This window comes from Manihot esculenta, chromosome 7 (assembly GCF_001659605.2).
Source record: "Manihot esculenta cultivar AM560-2 chromosome 7, M.esculenta_v8, whole genome shotgun sequence".
In the NCBI taxonomy this organism is placed as follows: Eukaryota; Viridiplantae; Streptophyta; class Magnoliopsida; order Malpighiales; family Euphorbiaceae; genus Manihot; species Manihot esculenta.
Window position 1 is genome coordinate 1398900 of NC_035167.2, and position 21286 is coordinate 1420185.

General features: G+C 42.4%; 1 protein-coding gene across 1 annotated transcript; it reads right to left on the reverse strand.

Moving 5' to 3' along the window:
* Positions 1 to 14701: 14701 nt before the first annotated feature.
* On the reverse strand, positions 14702 to 19457 carry LOC110619496 (50S ribosomal protein L1, chloroplastic). The gene is made up of 7 exons (XM_021762997.2): positions 18978 to 19457; positions 18346 to 18525; positions 18188 to 18242; positions 16445 to 16572; positions 15782 to 15865; positions 15320 to 15445; positions 14702 to 15189 (listed from the first exon to the last, which is right to left on the reverse strand). The coding sequence occupies exons 1-7, from the start codon at positions 19326 to 19328 to the stop codon at positions 15052 to 15054; spliced, it is 1062 nt and encodes a 353-aa protein (XP_021618689.1). The 5' UTR covers positions 19329 to 19457; the 3' UTR covers positions 14702 to 15051.
* Between the last annotated feature and the right edge of the window lie 1829 nt (positions 19458 to 21286).

Genomic DNA, 21286 nt, shown 5'->3' on the forward strand with positions numbered 1-21286 from the left:
CTGAACACAATGAATGGCCCTTGGATTGAACAGCCTGCTAAAGGTTGATGCCAGCGGTTACCTGGAATAACTCCCCTTTATGCATGATCTTGTAAACCAAATCTAACTGGGTGAGTTATATTTTTGTTTAGTTCAGTGTGGAGCAGCGGTGAAAATTGGAGAGCTGTCTCTGGCCTGGTGGGAGAAAGTAGATAACCAACAATTGCCAGTGAAAGGATCCAGGGTGGCTTCCAAGTGCCATCATGATGTGCAAACCAAGCTGTGTTTGCACAAAGCCTTTAGTTTTTGTCTGTGCCTTTCCTGAAATAATTCTTCATATTGTGTGCACAAATGATTGTTAAATAAAGAAATTATACACTCAAGATAGAGTAAAAAATAAAAAATTTAAAATAAAATTATGTATTTTATTTATGATAGCACAGTTTTAATTTATTATATATAAATTAAATAAAAAATAAATTTTAAAATTTTTTATTGGCAATTACATAGCAAAAGACTATATAATTACTCTGAGAGAGTAGTGGGCAGTCCCATTCTCTAATCGAGAGTTAGCTAAAAGAAAATCTGTCTCTCAATTCTTCCTTCCTAGGACCTCTATAGAAAAATACTCTCTCCAAAAAAAATTTTATTTTTTTTTTCTCAATGACTACTAATGACCGCTGGATTTCTTCATTTATGAACAGGGGCTTGACCACAGCCAAAGGCCCATGACACAGAGGCCCACGTACTTGATACCCCCAACAAGCCTGGCTCATTCCAGCTTCCGGGCCGGGCTCGACCAAGCTTCCTCACTCAGTCCAGCCTGATCCCTGACCAGCAGACCCCTCTCAGGCCCAGCGTCCAGCCCAACTCTCGGCCCAGCCCGGGGTCCAGAACAGTACTCACCAGACAGCCTGGCAGATCCGCTCGAACGTACGCATGAGGAGAATCAGAGGCCGTTACGCATGTAGCAGGCAGCTGATACCCTAGTACACCCGAATCTGTATGGCAGAGACGCGTGGCCCAATCCTGGAGAGACCTTTACACGTCACCAGCAAGCAAGACAATGTATAAAAGAGGAGTCCCCTCCTCAGAAAGTTTTAAGCCTTATTCTGTAACACAAAACCCTGGTAAAACCCTACTCTATTGGATCTTAGATCATCAATTGGCGCCGTCTGTGGGAAACGAAGGAGATCTTTTCATCACCGGAGTTTTCACTTTCAAAACCCACTGAGATCCACGATGGCAAACCACCAAGACAGTAACCTTAATATTCCAAATGACCTGAGCTCTGCCCAAGATGGGCAGCAGTTCTCCTTTTCTAGTCCTGCAATGGTGAATAACCAAACACCTATTTCTCTTAATCCCTCGCCAAACCTGGCAGGGAATACTCCCACCATGACCCTGTCTAACCAAGACATTCAAACCATGGCTCTCCAGCTACAAACCACTGCTCACTGGTTGGGCCAGATAATGCAACAAAGGGGACTTAGCACCCCAGCAAACGCACTCCCAGTAGTGGAGGAACCCAGAACCGATGAACCTCAACCTACCTCTGCTCGTCTCCGAACTAACAACCACGATACCGGAGAAGAGGAAGAACCGGAGGCCCGAATTCATGGGAGAAGGGCAAGAGAGTTGATAGAAAATGAAGAAGTGGACGACTATTCTGCTGAAACAACCAGGGAAACGGGAACTGAAACAAAGGAGGAAGAATGTAGTTTGGGCAAAAGATCCAGCCCAGAAGACGAGAAGATGAACCAAAAGCTAAAAAGGTTGAAGGAGCAGCTCCTAACTGAGCTAGGTAAGAAAGATCAGAGTCAAACCTCCTTGCCTACTTCTTCTCCCTTCTCAAAGTTAATGCAGCAGGAGACCGTTCCCAAAAAGTTTATGATGCCGCCGATGGCGGCCTATAATGGGGCTGGAAACCCGAGAGAACATGTCATGAACTATAAGACCTTCATGGAGTTGCAAACTCTGTCAGATGCTCTGATGTGCAAGGTGTTCCCAACAACGCTCTCGGGACCAGCGAGGGCATGGTTCAACAGCCTGGAGGCCGGAAGCATTAAAAGTTTTGGAGACCTTGCCCTCCGCTTCATCAGCCGGTTCGTAGCCGGGGTACCAGCAGATAGGAAGACAAGCTATCTGGAAACAGTTAGGCAAAAAGCTGGTGAATCTCTCAGAGAGTATGTCGCCCGTTTCAATACGGAGGCCCTGCAGATTCCCGAGCTCGACGAAGGAAGGGCGGTAGAGGCCATGCAAAAGGGAACAACCTCTGCCGAGTTCTTTGGTTCTTTGAGCAGGAAACCTCCGACCTCACTGGCCGAGTTGATGAAGAGGGCGGAAAAGTACATAAGGCAGGATGACGCCTTAGTAACGAGTAGATTTGCCAAAGGGGTGGCAGGAAAAGAGAAAGCCCCGGAGGAAGGAAGGCTGGAGAAACACGAGAAGAAGCGTGGGAAGAGGCCTGAGCCGTACAAGCAGGCCTGGGAAAGAAGGGATCAAAGGCCCCCCCCTCCTCCCAGAGCTCATGAACCACGAGTGCTCCCCCCTTGGGTTCCTGAGAAGCCTACTCCCCTCAACGCTTCCAGAGCCGAAGTGCTCATGGCAGTCCAGGATAAGGAGTTCCTCCAGTGGCCTAAACCCATGAGGTCGGAAGCAGATCAGAGGAATCCTGACAAGTATTGTCAGTACCACCGGACACATGGCCACGATACAAATAACTGTTTTCAGTTAATCGCGGAGATTGAAAGATTGATAAAAAGGGGGCATCTCAAAAATTTTGTGAAGAAACCGGAGGGGCAGAGGCCTCCGCCCAATCCGGCAGCCCAGATGCCCAGGAGAACCGGAGCTGGACCAGTGAATGATGGGTCTAGTGGGACTATTAATATGATTGTTAGAGGAACTGGAGGACGGATGAGCCGTCGAGGAAAGAAGAGAAACCGGGAAGGAGAGATCAGCAATGGCGAGGTCATGCAGATCGTTGAACACTCTCCCATGGCCATCGTTTTCTCTTCAGAAGATGCACAGGGCATTCAGATGCCCCATGATGACGCGCTTGTTATTGAAGCAGTCATTCATAATTTTCGGGTGAAGAAGGTTCTGGTGGATGATGGGAGTAAGGTCAATTTATTGCCATATCGGGTTTTCCAGCAGATGGGAATCCCGGAGGAACAGCTGGTTCGGGACCAGTCACCCATCAAAGGGATCGGAGGAGCACCGGTATTTGTAGAAGGGAAGGTGAAGCTGGCCCTTACCTTGGGAGAAGCACCCAGAGCTCGCACCCATCATGAGGTGTTTTTGGTGGTTAAACTCCCACTGAGTTACAATGCGATTTTAGGGAGGCCGGCGTTGTTTAGCTTTGAAGCTGTCACCAGCATCAGGTATTTGGCACTCAAGTTTCCAACGGAAGAAGGAGTGGGAATGGTTCGGGGCAGCCAGGAAGAAGCAAGGGCGGTATACTTGGCCACAGTAACAGAACCGAGCTCAACTGGAGAAGCACTCGACTCGGAAGTTCTGGAGGTCAGAGATGAAACAAAAGAAGCCCGGACAGAGCCAGTCGGAGAATTGGAGACCTTCCCCTTATCAGAAGCAGATGCAAGCAAGGTCTTCAGTCTTAATGCCAACCTCACCAAAGAACAAAAAGGTGAAGTCATGACTCTGATCCGAGGTCACGCGTCGACCTTCGCATGGAAGCCCTCAGACATGCCAGGAATTGACCCCAAAGTGATGACACACCGATTGAATGTCCTCCCCGAGGCCAGACCAGTGAAGCAAAAGAAGAGAGTAGTAGGAAGAGAAAAACAGCAAGCCACCCGGGAGGAAGTGCAGAAGTTAGAAGAAGCAGGCTTTATTAGGGAAGTAATGTACCCACAATGGTTGGCAAATCCTGTGTTAGTCAAAAAAGCCAATGGCAAATACAGGATGTGCATAGATTTTACCGACCTAAATAAAGCCTGCCCCAAAGATTCTTACCCCCTCCCCGATATTAATAAAATGGTCGATTCAACGGCCGGATTTGATTATATGTCTTCTTTGGATGCTATGTCTGGTTATCACCAAATCCCAATGGAGAAGTCGGATGAGGAGAAAACCTCATTTATAACTGAAGACGGGACTTACTGCTACAAAGCTATGCCTTTCGGATTAAGAAATGCCGGGGCAACTTACCAACGATTAATGAATAAAATCTTTAAGAACCAGATCGGCAGGAATGTAGAAGTGTATGTGGATGACATGGTGGTTAAAAGTTCAACTTTTCAACAACACATAGCAGATCTAAGGGAGATATTTGGGGTGTTAGATCAATACAGAATGAAGTTAAACCCAGCAAAATGTGCTTTTTTCATCAGGGGAGGAAAGTTCTTGGGATACATGGTGAGTGGAAGAGGCATTGAGCCCAATCCGGAGAAAGTAGAAGCCATATTGAATATGCCAGAGCCGACCTGCGTAAGGGACGTCCAGAGATTAACCGGGAGAGTGGTGTCGCTTAACCGATTTATGTCGAAGTCGGCAGAAAAGTGTTTACCATTCTTGAAAAAGTTGAGAAAGGTACCAAACTTCGAATGGACGGAAGACTGCCAAAAAGCTTTCGCGGAACTTAAGAAATATCTTAGCTCGCCTCACGTGCTCAGCAGTCCCATAAAAGGGGAAGAGCTTCTGATATATTTGGCAGCATCAGAACAGGCAATCAGCGCGGTACTAGTAAGGGTAGAAGGAGGAGAGCAGAAACCTGTTTTCTACATCAGCAAGGTACTTAGAGACACTGAGGTCAGGTACTCGAACATTGAAAAATTGGCTTATGCCTTGTTGTTAGCAGTCCGGAAATTCAAAGTTTATCTGGAAGGCCACCAAGGAGTTGTGATGACGGACCAACCCTTAAAGAAGATCCTACGTAGGCCGGAAACTTCAGGATGGATGTTAGCATGGTCCGTGGAAATCAGCCCCTACTGTCTGGAATACCGACCTCGGACAGCAATAAAATCTCAAGCGCTGGCTGACTTCATAGCAGAATGCTCATTCAACGAGGAGAAGGAAGAATCATCCTCGGAGATGCCTAGAAAGGAAGGAGAGCGAGAGCTTTCCCAAGAATTTAGCTGGAAGCTATATGTAGACGGAGCATCAGGCTCTGAGGGCAGCGGCGCGGGGATAATGCTTAAGGGGCCGGAGGGCTTCAAAGTGTGTTATGCTTTACGGTTAGAATTCAAGGCTTCTAACAATATGGCCGAGTACGAGGCCTTGGTGAATGGGATGTTGGTAGCCTCGGAAGTAGGGGTAACCGACCTCGAAGTAAATAGTGACTCTCAACTAGTGATCAACCAGGTAACGGGGGTATATCAAGCCAGAGACCCCATCATGCAGAACTATCTTGATAAAGTAAAAGCCATAGAAGCCGAGCTCACAGAGCGGGGAGTTATTGTCAGATTTCAAAGAATACCTCGGGATGAAAACGAGGAGGCAGACCTGCTTAGTCGATTGACCAAAGAAGAGTTAGAACAGCTCCCTGACGAAGTATACATACAGCATGTCCGCACACCTGCTTTCAAGAAGACAAACACAGTACTGCAAGTAGATCAGAACCCAACGTGGATGAGCCCCTATCTAAAATATTTGGAGAAGGGCGAACTCCCTGAAGACAAAGACGAAGCCAGAAAGATAGCAGCTCGAGCTGCCAACTACCAAGTAATAAGGGGAACTTTGTACAGAAAGGGGAAGTCCAGCCCATGGCTCCGATGTGTGAGTCCGGAAGAAGCTGCAAAGATAATGGAGGAAATACATAGAGGCCTATGTGGGGCTCACGAGGGAGCAGGGACATTAGCTAACAAAATATTCAGGCAAGGATACTACTGGCCTACTGTTAAGAAAGAAGCAGAAGAGTTTGTCCGAAGGTGCGACGTATGTCAGAGATTTGCTAATGCCATCAGGACCCCTGCCACTCCTCAAGCAAGCATATCCAGTCCATGGCCTTTCTCACAATGGGGAATTGACATCCTGGGACCTTTCCCCAAGACTACGGGGCAAAGGAAATTCGTAGTGGTGGCTGTGGAATACTTCTCGAAATGGCCAGAGGCAGAAGCAATAGCAACAATCACAGCCAGAAAAATGATAGATTTCGTATGGGGGCATATCATCTGCAGATTTGGCATACCTAGAGTGCTTATCTCAGACAACGGCAGACAATTTGACTGCAGCACCTTCAAAACCTTCACGACGAACATGGGCATATGGCATAAGTTCTCCTCCGTGGCCCATCCTCAGACCAATGGTCAAACGGAAGTCACTAACAGAGCAATCCTCCAAGGATTAAAAAAGCGGCTGGACGGTGCAAAGGAAAACTGGGCAGAAGAACTCAATAGTATCCTATGGGCACTCCGAACTACTCCCAGAGCACCCACTAAGGAAACACCGTTCGCACTCGCTTACGGTACAGAGGCCGTAGTTCCAGTTGAATTACAGATCCCCACTCATCGAGTTCAATTTCTCAGCGAGGACACTAATGGGGACAAGTTAAGAAGCAACCTGGATGCTCTTGAAGAAGTTAGGGAAGAAGCACAAGTCCGAACTGCTGCTTATCAACAACGAGCGGCAAGATATTATAATCAAAAGGTCAGAGAAAGAAGCTTAAAGGTGGGAGACCTAACTTTAAGAAACTTGGAAGCTACAAGAAAAAGAGCAGCCGCAGGCAAGCTAGCACCGACCTGGGAAGGTCCATTCAAGGTGACAAAAGTGGTTAAGCCCGGGGTATACCGAATTGAAGATATGCAAGGAAACCCCGAGCCCCACGCTTGGAACATCCAGCACTTAAAAAGGTACTTCCCTTGAAATATATGTAAAGAAAAATATTGTACTCTGAAAGGCACAAATAAATAAAATAACGCCATCCTTTACGCAATGATGTTATCTCCATTAAGAATGTTACTTCTCTTCGAAAAAGAAAGAACAAAACTAGAAGACCGGGATCCCCAAGATCTCCCGGATGCAAGACCAGGATCCCCAAGATCTCTTGGCACTAGAAGACCTCCTTGAGACATAGAGACCTCCTGGAGGTAGAAGACCGGGATCCCCAAGATCTCCCGGATACAAGACCAGGATCCCCAAGATCTCCTGGCGAAAGAAGACCTCCTTGAGACATAGAGACCTCCTGGAGGTAGAAGACCGGGATCCCCAAGATCTCCCGGATACAAGACCAGGATCCCCAAGATCTCCTGGCGAAAGAAGACCTCCTTGAGACATAGAGACCTCCTGGAGGTAGAAGACCGGGATCCCCAAGATCTCCCGGATACAAGACCAGGATCCCCAAGATCTCCTGGTGAAAGAAAACCTTACTGAGACATAGAGACCTCGGTGAGGCAGAAGACTAGGATCCCCAAGATCTCCTGGCACTAGAAAACCTTACCGAGACACAGAGACCTCGGCGAGGCAGAAGACCAGGATCCCCAAGATCTCCTGGCGAAAGAAGACCTCACTAGCACACAGATACCTCAGTAAAGAAGAGGATCGGGATCCCTTAGGACTCCCAGGAAAACAAAATAAAGAACAGCCGGTAGGGCCCCGAGGTCACCCCAGCACAACCAGGATTTCGCAAGATCTCCTGAAAACAAGAATAGTTGGCGAAGGACTTAAGAGCCTCCCAAAAATAAAAATTTCCCATACAGGGACAATTTACAACAATATATTTCCGACCTCACAAAAACAGAGAGGCCCGGAGCTGCTAAGAAAATTCAAGGTTCCGACTTACTAAAGAGACGTAAAAGCTAAAGAAGTGCCAAGGACGAGCTCCCAGCTCGGATAAACTTATCTCAAAAACTCAAGGTACAAAAGAAAAGGTCGAGCTCCCAAACTCGGATCGATATTCTTAAAAGCCCAAAACCGAGCTCCCAGCTCGGATAGATTCATATCCTCAAAAGATCAAGACATAAAGGCCAAGAAGAAAGGCCGAGCTCCCTCCATAGAAGGACTCATAAATGAAGAAATCCTTAAGAGGATACTAAGGCTGTAATCAAAGCCTAAATCAGTTTATCTGGAACAAGTATACAAAGTTACAGCCAAGAAGGCAGGGCTAAAAAGCAAACATGCAAAGTCGCCAATAAAAAGGTATGAGATTTGCTCTCTCTGACTATCAGCTAAAGAGCTGAGTTCGCAACTTAAGATAAATTCAAAGATACATAAAGAAGACACATGAAGAGCAAGAATAGTAGGGGAAAAGAGGAAACTGATATTTCATTAAGATGATAATTACAAATTATCCCTCCGGCGAGGTGGGAGGATAAATAGTCCTTAAAGGACTTACACCAGTAAGAACACCCTCGCCTACATTATCTCTATTTACAGCCCCCTCCGAAGGAAGCTCGGTGTCCCTTGGGCCAGAGCTCTCAACATTAATGGCAGGGGCAACATCTGACCCAGGGTGAAGGCTTTCTTTCACAGAATCAGGGTCGTCTTCCTCCGACCCTAGCTCGGATCCCTCTGAAGAAGACTCAGCTGGCCGATCTCGGTTCCTCCGGCAATCTCCTCGGGGCAAAGGGAAATCATCCTCCCCGTATAGCACTGATTCGCCATCTGAGTCCACTTCGCGCCTACGAAGCTTGGCCAAAGGAATATCAGGAGCCTGTCTAGCTTCTCTTAAACCGCGATTGTAGCCAGTTACATACATGCGGTAGGCCTTATCAAAGATAGCCTGTTTCATTTCACTAGAAGCTTTATACTCATCAAGATGTTTTTCACAAGCCTCGGCTACAAGTTCCTCAAACTCAGAAGAATCTTTGTAGTCCTGAAGATGAGCTTCACAGGCCTGATCAATTTTAACCTTTAGCTCATCAGACTCCTGATACTCCGCTATATACTGATCGCGCTTCAGCTGAGCCTTCCCCTCGGCATACTTTACCACCTCAAGCAGGGCTAAACATTTACGTTCTAAAACTCTGACTTCATTTTCCAGCTGTTGATGGCGAAGATCAAACTCTTCAGCCGAGGAAGTCAAGTCTCTGATACGGTCAGAGCTTGTGCTCAACTCCTGCTCAAGGACCTGCACCCGAGCTAAGGCCATCTCTCTCTGAGCCTTTACTTCCTCCAGATGAGTCTGAAGTCCTTCGAGATCAGTCTTTACGGCATCAAATTGACGCTGGACTTCAGCTTTCTGGCTAACGGCCTCATCTCTCTCCTTGAGAGCCTCTGTCATAGAGGACAGCTGCTCTAGAACTCCTCTACAACGAACCTCCAAGGTAGCCGCCCTCTCATCAGACTCCTGGAGAACATCGCGAGTCCGAGACAGCTCATCTTCTAAGGACGAGGTATGCTTTGCTGTCTCGGCTGTTTTCTCTTCAGCCCTTTTGAGGGCCTCCAGCGCAGAATGCAATTCCACCTGGAGGGACTGGATTTGCTCCCGAGCAGCTACCAAATTGCCCCTCGCATCACTGGTGGCAGATATATTCTCTTCCAGACGTGCCTCTTCAATTCGGCGATCTACGGACTCCCGGAGGGAGTGATCACGGACATCCAGCTCCATAAAGAGGCCCGTCACCTAACATGAAAGACCAACCATCAAAAGAAAGAAATAAAGAAAACTACAAAAAATAAACAAATAGCTTACCATCAAAAGCATCTCCCTGATTGTATTTCCGAGTTCTTCACGAGAACGGGATCGGAAGGACACTTGTTCCTTGGTAGAACTGGCTAAAAAGCCAGTAAGGGCGAGTAGGCGTGGATCTGAGGCCTCTGTAGCCCCACCAAACATCCGCTCCCTAAGGAACTCGACGACGACATTGGCAGGAGACTGAGAAGTAATGTCTTCCGCGTCCAGAGTATCAGTAGAAGAAAGTAAAGGTGCTACAGGAACATTTTTTCCCTTCCCAATAGGAGGAAGGGCAGGAGAAGATCCTGTGGCAGCCCGTGATTTCTTCCGAGCTGGAGATGGGGAAGATGTTCCAGAAGGGGCTGGGCGTTTCTCCCCAGTTTTTGATGGAATGCCCTCAGGCTCAGTCCTCACAGGAGCAGGGGCACCTTCAACAGAAACCTCTGGGCTTTGATCCTCTAGGAGGACGATCTCCATCCCTGTCCTAGAGGTCTCCTTGTCTTCAACAGGGGACTTAGACTTTCCCCTTAACACCTCCTCAGTAGAATGGGCAGCACCCTGCCCCACTTGTTCAGTAGCTTGGATCTGCTCCACAATAGCTAGGGAAGTCTCCCTCATGACCCCTAAGGAGACTGGAGCAGACCTAGATCCTTCCGCAGGCATCGAAGTTGAGCTCGACCCATCACGGTTAGATGGCCGAGCTGACTTGGAGCTGCGGGAGCTCGGCTTGGAAGATCGAGAAGAAGCTTTGACAGGAGGTCGGCTGACCTTCTTGGAGGAAGCGGCCTGAGCCAGCTCTGCAGCAATCTCAGTTACCGAACGCCCATCCCCAAAGGCGTCAAAAATTGCATGCATATTCTCCCGAGACAGGGCAAAGTTCTTGGGGAATTTGATGCCGTCCATTTTAACCTCAGAAGCTGCAAAAAACAAGAAGTTATACAGAATCAGCATATTATTTGATATTCTTCGCAACGAAGAAACAGAATAGCCGGACAAAGCACTATACCCGTGTCCTGGATATCCCTAAGGTTGGACGCAAACATACACTTCTCGACATCATACTTCCTCTCAACGGAAGTCAGTCGAAGCAGCCCAACCTGCTCAATAAGACTCAATTCGGGCAGATCGTTACAGCCCGGAAAGATCTCCCCCAACTTAGGTCCACATCCCATGATCGGCAGGACCCTAGTCTCAGCTCCGCCACAAGGAAATTCTCTATCCACCCCTTTATAGAATCCTTGTAGCCCGTAAGAAGAGATAGCCCATTGCGGGGGGAAAAATAATAGAAGTTCTGCTTCGCCCTAACCAGGCGGAAAAAAGTAACAAACAGACAGGCCGTAGGTGTGAAACCCCAACACAGACAGATAGACTCGAAACAGGACATGAATAAAATGGAATTTGGGGATAACATTCGAGGAGTTACCCCAAAGTATTCAAAGACCTCAACAAAGAAAGGGGAAAAAGGAAACGGTAGACCAAATTCTCTCTGCTTTAGGAAAAACACTATGCTACGACCCTCTTGGGGATCCACTAAACCAGGAGGGGGAGGGTAGGGAAGAACTATCCTCTCATTTGGACGAGGTGCTCGAATAAAATACAACGGAGTATCTAAGAGCCTCCGGGAAATGTGATCAGTTATATTGGAAGACGTAATACGCGACTCAAGGTTAATAACATCAGGAAGCTTTGAACTTGCCATTGAAGAACAAGGGAGCGTACCTGAGAACACAATAAGGTGAAAAACGCAAAAGGAGTCGCAGGAAGACAGAGAGCAGAAGAGAGCTAATTTCTTCGGAAGACAGAAGGAATTCGAAATGAAAGGCAATGATGAGACGGAACGTTGATCTGAACAGTTTTGTCTTGGAGCGGCGCGATCATTAATTGCTCTCGAAGTTTACCTTCTCAACGGTTAAGTAATAACCGGAGAGAAGGTAAAGGGGCAAAAGGATGATCGCTGGGCTTGTCTACATCTATCAAGGGCCAGGTCCACAATGATAGCCCATCACTTAAAGGCCCAGGCAAGCCCAACTTGTTCAGACCTGATCTCCAGCCAAGACAATTTAACCCAAGCCCAACTTGTTCAGACCTGATCTCCAGCCAAGACAACTTAACCCACAAGATTCATCACTTCACCACATCCATGGCAAGTATCAAGGAAATGGAAAGAAAAACTCAAAGATGCAAGCAGATGAAAGCATGATAAAGGTTAGACCTACTCATCACATAGAATATATAAGATTTGACTTGTTAAAACAAGGGTACCTCGGATCTATACTGAGCTGAGAGCTTAGAGCTCAACTCATCAGAAACCGAGCTCATAGGTCGGAATAGTCCAGCTCGGACAACATGACCTGAGAGCCCGGCCAGCTAAAGGAAACCCAGAGCTCATTTCACTAAGCGAAAGACAGAGCTCTCAGGTCGGCTAGTCTAGCTCGGACAACGCACCTGAGAGCCCGGATGAAGGAGACTCAAAGCTCAATTCATCTAAGTAGAGACCGAGCTCATAGATCGGTCAGACAACCCAGTTTGGAAATATGAAAGCCCAGTTGGCTAAATGGATCCGAAGTCCGGCTCACGAGTACAGTTAGTTCAGCTCGAAAAAAACAAATTTCAGTTAAAGCTACGAAGAAAAGCAGTTTCAGTACTCCATCCATGGTAGAGAAAGAACAACTCAAGTATGAACGAAAACGAGAACTTCATTAAAAGAAAAGCACATTACAGCACGTTACAAAGGCCTACACTACGGGACGAAAGACTATCCTTAAAGGATTTACATAACCACATACATCATCATCAACAATTACATCGTTATCACCTATCCTACTACTTCGGTCTTCGGTTCGGAGAAACTCTCGCAGCTCGGTATGTGAGTTTGGCAGAAAGGGCTGCAGAAAGCCAAGAAGTTAATCCTCATAAGCGTTTCCCATGGATCCTCTGTAGGTCGGCATTCGGTTGCCCAAGTGTGATACGCGTGACAAACTCACATGTCATATGCTGTGTGTATATCACGCATAAAAAAACACGGGCTTCAGATTACGACCTCAGGAGGATCGCCGGGCTAACGTGTGAAGGTACCAGCAGAAGCTTGACTGAGTGTAGCAGATCTCCGTCTCGCATAATACTGGTACTTCACATCAAAGAGACTAATAATACTGGTGCTTCACATCAAAGAAAACAACAAGCCGAGCACTTGAGCCCCTTCCATTTATATCCAAAGAAGGCAGCAACGGGGGAGGTCGGCCAGAAGATCTGGGCAAAATAATTTCAGCAACTTGCCGAATGGTCCCACCCATCGACCGCCCTACCAGATGGATCTCCAAAGCAACATTCCAACTCCTTAGAGGTAATATCCACTCCTCTGAAATTTTGAATTGACTCATTTTCGTCTCAGGTACTACGAAAGAGTCCCAAAACAGAGATAAGTTAGCACAATTTTCCGTCGAGATGATAAAAGTAAGATTAAAACAAATTCCTGGGGCAACACAGCAATGTAATATCAAGCTCGCCTTCGCCCGCTTGAAGAAGGCACCAAATGGATCCTTCACAGATAAAACAAGAAAATCTCTCTGTTCCAACAAAGTGCCTGGGAATGGTAAAGAGGTGAGGTTAATATATATATCCAAAAGTTTATGTTTTGCAGGACAAGGTAGAGCCGAATTCTCAATTAATGCTGTCAGAATCCTTAAAAGATGTTCATGAGAAAGGAAAGAAAAGACATGTCCAGATAACAATGACAGGAAAGCAAAAATAACCGGGAACGCGAAGAATAAAGAAAAGTCCGAAAGAGGAAAGAGCAGATAGGATTCAGAAACTGCGCAAAGATAAAAAAATGAAAGAGTATTATAAAGACACCTGGACACGAACAGGCGCGGCCATGATGGTTCTTGATATTCACCCCCTCGGCAGTTGGAGCAATAACTCCCGAGAAGGTGAAGGGGCAATTGATGACCGCTGGATTTCTTCATTTATGAACAGGGGCTTGACCACAGCCAAAGGCCCATGACACAGAGGCCCACGTACTTGATACCCCCAACAAGCCTGGCTCATTCCAGCTTCCGGGCCGGGCTCGACCAAGCTTCCTCACTCAGTCCAGCCTGATCCCTGACCAGCAGACCCCTCTCAGGCCCAGCATCCAGCCCAACTCTCGGCCCAGCCCGGGGTCCAGAACAGTACTCACCAGACAGCCTGGCAGATCCGCTCGAACGTACGCATGAGGAGAATCAGAGGCCGTTACGCGTGTAGCAGGCAGCTGATACCCTAGTACACCCGAATCTGTATGGCAGAGACGCGTGGCCCAATCCTGGAGAGACCTTTACACGTCACCAGCAAGCAAGACAATGTATAAAAGAGGAGTCCCCTCCTCAGAAAGTTTTAAGCCTTATTCTGTAACACAAAACCCTGGTAAAACCCTACTCTATTGGATCTTAGATCATCAACTACTAATTATAATAAGTTTGTTATTAGTTTTTTGTCTGAATGGACTATTTTCCTTGTAAATGTCAAGCTACTTTCTAAATGTGTGTTGGGTGATCTCCAGTATTTGTGTAGAACAAAAGGGCGTTGATTTTGGGTGATCTCCAATATTTGTGAAACCTGAAAATATCAAGATATTTTGATTTTTGTAGAATACACTGCAATTCCAAGTAACTCTTAGAACGTAAATATAATTTCAAATAACTCTTACACCGTAAATTATATACATGATTTGTTGTTTAATTATTTTGATCTTAAAAAAATTATGAATTTTCAACAGAACGTAGTCTTGTAAACTATATGGAGGCAACACTTCCCTGGAATGGATCACTGTATTTTAATTCTTTGTATTATTGCCCTTACAGAAAAAATTTCAATCAAGCTCTCCATTCTTCTTTTATAATTGCTTATTTATCCCATTATGTACTTACAAAAAAAAAAATTACTATTTAACTTATATTTTATGGAGAAATTAATTAGTTAATTTTTTAATTTTAAAAAATTCTCTAATATTTTAAAGATTTCTAATTAAAGAATTAATCATCATTAGACTTTTTTAACCGTCAAATACGTTTTTAATATATATTTTAAAATTGAAAAATTAATGAATGAATTTTTTTTTTACACAAGACTAGACAGTAAATTTCAATTAAAAGAAAATCATCCAAGAGAGGAACGGAGCAAAACACATGTGAAACATTAAATAAGGATGGTTGTCTCCCCAAGCAATGGGGAAATCAAATTGCTGTTCGGAAACCTGATTGTAGTAAATTACTAAATTTGAGCAGTACAAACAAAGAACAAGAAGAATTTGCCAATCCAATTCGGAATTCTTAGTAAATGAGCAGCTAGAATTGACAAAATTATTCACCCAACATGTTTCTGAGTCCCTGTAGAGGATGATGAAGGCATGTCAACTTTCATCCAAAATAAACAACTGTGGTCCCCTCAATTCATCCTACCATTTTAACTGAATAACGGCCGAGTTTGAGTCGCTCTAAGACATCATTTACAGGTGTTAACTATATTCAAACATTCAATGGAAGCTTGTAATCAAGCATCTCCTTTATATTTAACCGAATCGAAGGCCCCATTGATGAGCATATATGGGCACTTTTCCAATACACTCCTTTTGCGCCTGATGGCTTGTTTGATTCTACTGATCTCTGCGAGAACAATATAAGAGAAGAGAAATTAGTTCCTGTCGATTCTGCATATGTTCTAGGCACGAATAAGAACGAGAAAAAGACAAGCGAAAACACGTAAAAGGAAAGGAAGGGAAGTTTTAGAGCATACGATTGCAGCAAGCAAGTTCTCTAAGAGGTCTTCTTCTGAGAAGTCGGCCTTTCCAAAAGGTATGTGAACGATTCCAGTTTTATCTGCCCTATATTCAACTTTTCCCTTCTTGAACTCCGCTATCGCCTGACAAAATATTAGAGAAAATCACATCGTTTAGGTGAAAACAATTCAGTTACAATTCGTAACTGAATCAACTCTTCATATTTTTCAGCATTCGGTAATCTTAGCTATTTGCGATCGCAAGCTGAATGTGGGAAAAATAAAATAAACTTATCATTGTTGTTTCCATCTAATTCCATTAGAACTTCAATGAGTTGCTGTTGCAAATGAAAACAGATATTCTCTTGTGCTTCTCGAAATACAGGATGTGGTTGTTAAATAACATGTCCAGTTGAGAATCAAAACAATGCATTCAATGCAAGGGCCAAAACAAAGAGTAAAAGCAAAAGCAAACTATACCTGAGGTATATTAGTCGAAACAGTGCCGGCTTTTGGATTTGGCATGAGTCCCCGAGGTCCCAAAATCTTACCCAAGCTGGCAACCTAACACAAGAGGTAAAGACACATTAATAGCTCCCAAAGCTAAGATACTGATACACACAGAAACAGAAAAGAAAAGAAAAGAAGTAAGCAATCGCCAAACAGGGAGAAAAATATCTCTCACAATTTGTGTTGAGTATATTTCAGATTATCAGAATTACATTTAACATCATTATTTATATCTTATACCACCTAACGTTCATAACAGAGATCCCGCTTCCGAATATCCCATGCCCAATGAGCTGTACTCAATCTGTTAAGATTACTACTCAGCTGGTAAATACTTGTGGTGAAGAAGCAGCCACTCCGCACCGTTTCATCAACTGTCGCTGTGCATCATTTCACCGTCGCTTCTTATTCTTTTATTTACTAAAACGCAGTATATCAGATATTCTCCAAAAAGAAGAATTCCCATCCCATAAACAGGCATACAACACCATAGCCGATGAACATACAGTTTATCTATATCTAAGAGAAAAGGATACAAGCTTTATCCACAGACACTAGTTGAAATTATATAATTGAATCTTACTGATAGTGTGTACTCGTGATTAGACTACAAATAAATAAGCATAGCAGCACCTTAGGCATCATGTCTGGGGATGCAATTAATTTGTCAAAGTCCATGAATCCTCCTTTTATCTGTTGGATCAGGTCCTCTCCGCCAACCAAATCTGCTCCAGCATTTTTGGCTTCGTCGAACCTTTCACCTGCAGAAATTTTTTCTTCTTTAAATTTACATTATGATGACTACAAAGATCAAAGGAACAAAGAATATGTGGCACCATGTTGAAGGAATTTAACTGAGTTCTAACATTTCAGTAGAACTTTTAGTTGATAGCCATGAGGAAAAACTATGGATTGGAAAAAAAAAAATTAAAAAGGCAAGGAATGCTCCAGATTTCTAATGAAACAAGAACAATAAAAGCATAACTGTGATCTTTTTAAAAAAAAAAAATCACAACTAGGATATACCCACTGTAGTTAGAATCTTACATTTCAAATCTATTTCCTACCATATTTGTTCAAATCTATAGGGCGAATCTTAAATATACTTAAATCTTATTATTCTAGATTCAAATCTTACAATTCTCGATTCAAATCTCACGATTCTCGATTCAAATCTTACATCCTAACGATTCACATCTATGGTGCAAATTGTAAATGTACTTGAATTGCAACCAAGTCCAAAGAATCAATAGTGAATCATATGAATCAGTATATAACAACAGAGTTTTCATAAATCTTTTCCTTGGCTTTTTTTTTTCCAACGCCTACTCTTTACCTTCTCCCTCTTATTTTCTTTCTTCTTTTTTTAAAAAGAAAAATTATTTACTTCTCTAATTATAATTGTTTCTTACTTTCTTCTCCCAATTATTGATTCCCCATTCACAAAATGGAGATTTCAATTCTCAATTCGAATCTCGATTTAACAACTATGGACATGCCCATTTCAGCAAATGGCCTGAAATTTGATGTATTATAACTCCTTTTGGAAGATGATACATCATCAAACTTCCAAAGAAACAATTGACTCCAGTATTGGACTCAAAACCTCCAGTCAACTAAACTAGACGTCAATCTTAAATTCGCCAAACAATTGTGTAACACAAATAGAGTAACAAATATGTGGTGCATTATAAGCAATTGCAAAAAAGGCAGGTTCCTAATTACTATCTCCTGCAACCATCCTTCACAACAGAACATCAGAAACCACAAACATTTAAAAAAGAAATTATATAAAAAATAGGATAATATTAGCTGTTGAATCCTACATTGGTTGTGGAAAGGGGCAATGTGCCCCTTATATGGCCTCATAGACACTCCTCCCTCTTAAGTTAGCTTTGAGCTAGCTTTTAAGGTGAGTTAGGCTTGGCCCAAATTTAACATCCGATTAAAGCCTCCCATCCGATTAGAGCCTCCCATCTGATGTTGGACCTCCCATAAATATGTCACGTACTAAAAAAAAATTATGGGCGTCAGGAAGGTGTGTTGAATCCCACATCGGCTGTGGAAAGGGTAACGTACCCTTATATGAGGCATAGGCACTCCTCCCCCTTGACCTAACTTTTGGAGTGAGCTAGGCCCGACCCAAATTTAATATTAGCAATTCAACTACTTTGCTGCTTTATAACACCCAGAGCATCCTTAAGTTTTCACTAACAATTACTAATAACCCAAAGGATCAAACCTGCTCAAGGATAATACATTTTCCTGAATTTTGAGACACGAATCAGGTCTACGACTCTTCAATTAAATCGGTTATATTCCAATATTAAGATTTTTCCAGTTGGTACAAGCCACCAAACTAAGTAGAATAAGCACCTTGTGTAAGCACAGCCACTTTAACAGTTTGTCCAGTTCCCTTGGGCAGATTTACCTACGCATAGAGAAACAAAACACACAAGGATATTAAACGTGGCTATGACAAATAATTAGTTCGTGACTTTAGTTTCATATGACATATCCAAGCAAAAACTCACAGTTGCTCTCAGCTGTTGGTCATTATACTTGGGATCAATGTTAAGACGGAAATGAGCTTCAGCTGTTTCAACGAACTTGGAGTTTGCCATTTGCTTCAGCAATGCGATTGCAGTCTTTATGTCATATTCTTGTTTGTTTTCCCTCAATTTTTGAATTTCCAAGAATCTCTTAGATCTCGTCTGGCATTTCCAACAAAAGGGTAAGAAGATGAATAGTGAAAGTGTTTAATAATCTTCAACAATTGAAAAGGGCAACACTAAGAAGATAGTTTTAACAACCAATAGCTAAAACTGACGAACAAAATCACCATCCTCTCCCTCTAATCCACCAAATCACCAAAACAAACAAGCCCCAACAAAAAATATTTGGAAAATGAAAATAAAATCATTTAGGTAAATCAAGTGTATTAACAGAATGAGGGAAGTAGATAAACCAGGTAAATCAACTAAGCACATGAAACCAAACAATACACTGATAATCAAGTGTATAGCCTCCTATTTGATAACAAAATCATAATTCACTAATCAAACCATTACTCCAAAAGGGAAAAAATCAAATACAGTAACCTGATAACAAAAATCACCATAAATCGAAATTCTACAAAAACAAGAATCGAAAATCTTAATCTTACCCTGTCTCTCTTCAAGGGCAATGCAGCCTTCCCTTTCTTAGGCTTCGGTGGAGCAGCTGTAGCAGTGGGCACATCACCTTCTTCTTTCTCCTCCACTTCCTCAGCCACCTCTGCCTCAGCAGCCAAAGAAGCAGCTACAACTACACTGCAAGTTCCAAATTTTGCCTCTTTTTGGGTATACAAACTGATGCCCTTGCTTGATTTTCTCTCACCATAAGAACCCAGAGCCAATCGAGAGAGAGAAAAAGTTTTGGGCTTGAATGAGAGGATAGAGGCAGTGAGGTCTTGTGGGTGTACGTTGGAAGCGGCGTACGTTAGCATTAGGGAAGAGGGCGTAGTACAGGTCGCCATTGTTGGTCTGGTTTAAGCTTTTTCTGCAGAAACAAAGCTTAAAGGATCTATCTTTATCTATTGGGGAATTGATATGGTGATAAGAGGCTGTTAAGGTGTGCAGTAGTTTCTGGATAGTAGACAATTTCTGTGGTGTATAAACACAAAAGTATTTATAGAATGAATTTTGGCAAAAAAAATTTAAGAAAAAATTAGGGTGAAATCACAATTTCAATTTCTCTTGAAAGTTAAATTAAAATCATTATTAAATTCTTATTTATTTAAAATTGAATTAAAACACCTATATTTTATTTTCTTAATAAAAATTCGATACTTTTATATATATATTATGCATAAAATGTTCTTTTCGTAAGAAAATAAAATAAATGTGTAAATTAATTAACCACGTATGAAAAATATTAATATATTTATTATATATATATATATATATATAAAGTAGGCTTTGAGAGATGGATGAGAGAACAAAAAAATCATTTTTCTTTTTTTAATTTTTTAATTATTTTAATAATTTTTTAAATGAAAAAAAATTGAATTATTTTAATAGTTTTCTTAATCTAAATTTGTGAAAAAAAATAAATTTTCTTTTTTCTTGATTTTCTAATTATTTTAATAGTTTTTCCTTTTAATTTGTATTTTAGATTTTTTGCATAATTTATTTTTTAAATTTTTAATAAAAATTAATTTGCCTTTATTTTTTTATTATTTTTAAATTATTTAAATAGTTTTTATTAATATGAATTCGTTTAATTTATTGTTTAGATTTTTTTATACAATTCAAATTTATTTAATTTCTCTTTTAAATCTTTATATATATATATATATTAATAATCAAAAAGCCTTTTTTTATTCATTGATGTTTTTTTATATCCTTCTCATTTCTTTCCTTCTTTATTCATATTAAGGAATATCTTGTTGTTATTATTTTTATTTTGTCTATTTTCTCAGCCAGATAGCTAATCTCTTTTGTACTGCATATTAAAGGTTACTTAGAGGGTAAATCGGCATGCATTTTGAAAAGAAATGGTTGTCACTAATTGGTCTTTTCTTTAAGTTGATTCCATCCACTATATTTAGGTACGTATTTCTGACGGCCATAATATAGCTCATCATATTTATGGATGATCGGTTCTAGAATGATTTTAGTTGATTCAAAAATACGTAGAAGGATTGGACCTAAGCCTGGTTTTTCTTGACATCTACTCAGACTCGTGCTACTCAGACTCGGGTCACTCACAGCCCTCGATCCATAACTAGTTTAACTCTATGTCAGATGGACCTTAGTCAACTTGTTAAGACGTGGCCCCTTTTTGTATCAAGTACCTCTTTACCTCCTCAAGCACAATAACCTAACCTTCCTAAGCTTATAACAAATTTCCGCAGAGTTTCCCTTATATTTAGGACCTAACCTCCCTACAAAATAAACACAATTCGTCTACCTCTACAAGCACAATGGCTTTAGGCTCACAACACGATATTATATTATTTATCCGGCGCTTATCAAAACTACCCAATTACTGCACCTTATAAACTTACGTACCTTAATATCTCCACAGTCCGATAACATACTAAAAGACCTTTGAAAATTCTACCAATATTTTCTAGAGTTTTTAATAATGATACCTTATTATAACAATTGATTTTACTCGATTATATCCTGCCTAAGATATTTAATAATGTATCAACTTAAACATTGACATTATAATAAGATGACAATTTTGAGTTCGGGCTTACCAAAGCCAATTCAGACACCTAAAACGCATCTGAGACATCTAAAAATGGTAGAAAAAACTATAATATTGACCTTTTTTGGAAGTCACGTTTGGGCTAAAATTGCAGTCCCGCCCGCCAGTAGAATTTCTCTAAAACTAAGGTATCTACAAGAAATCCGTAACACCACGAGTAAGAATATAATTTTATTTTATGAAAAATGCGACTCTAAAGTTCTAAAAACTCAACGT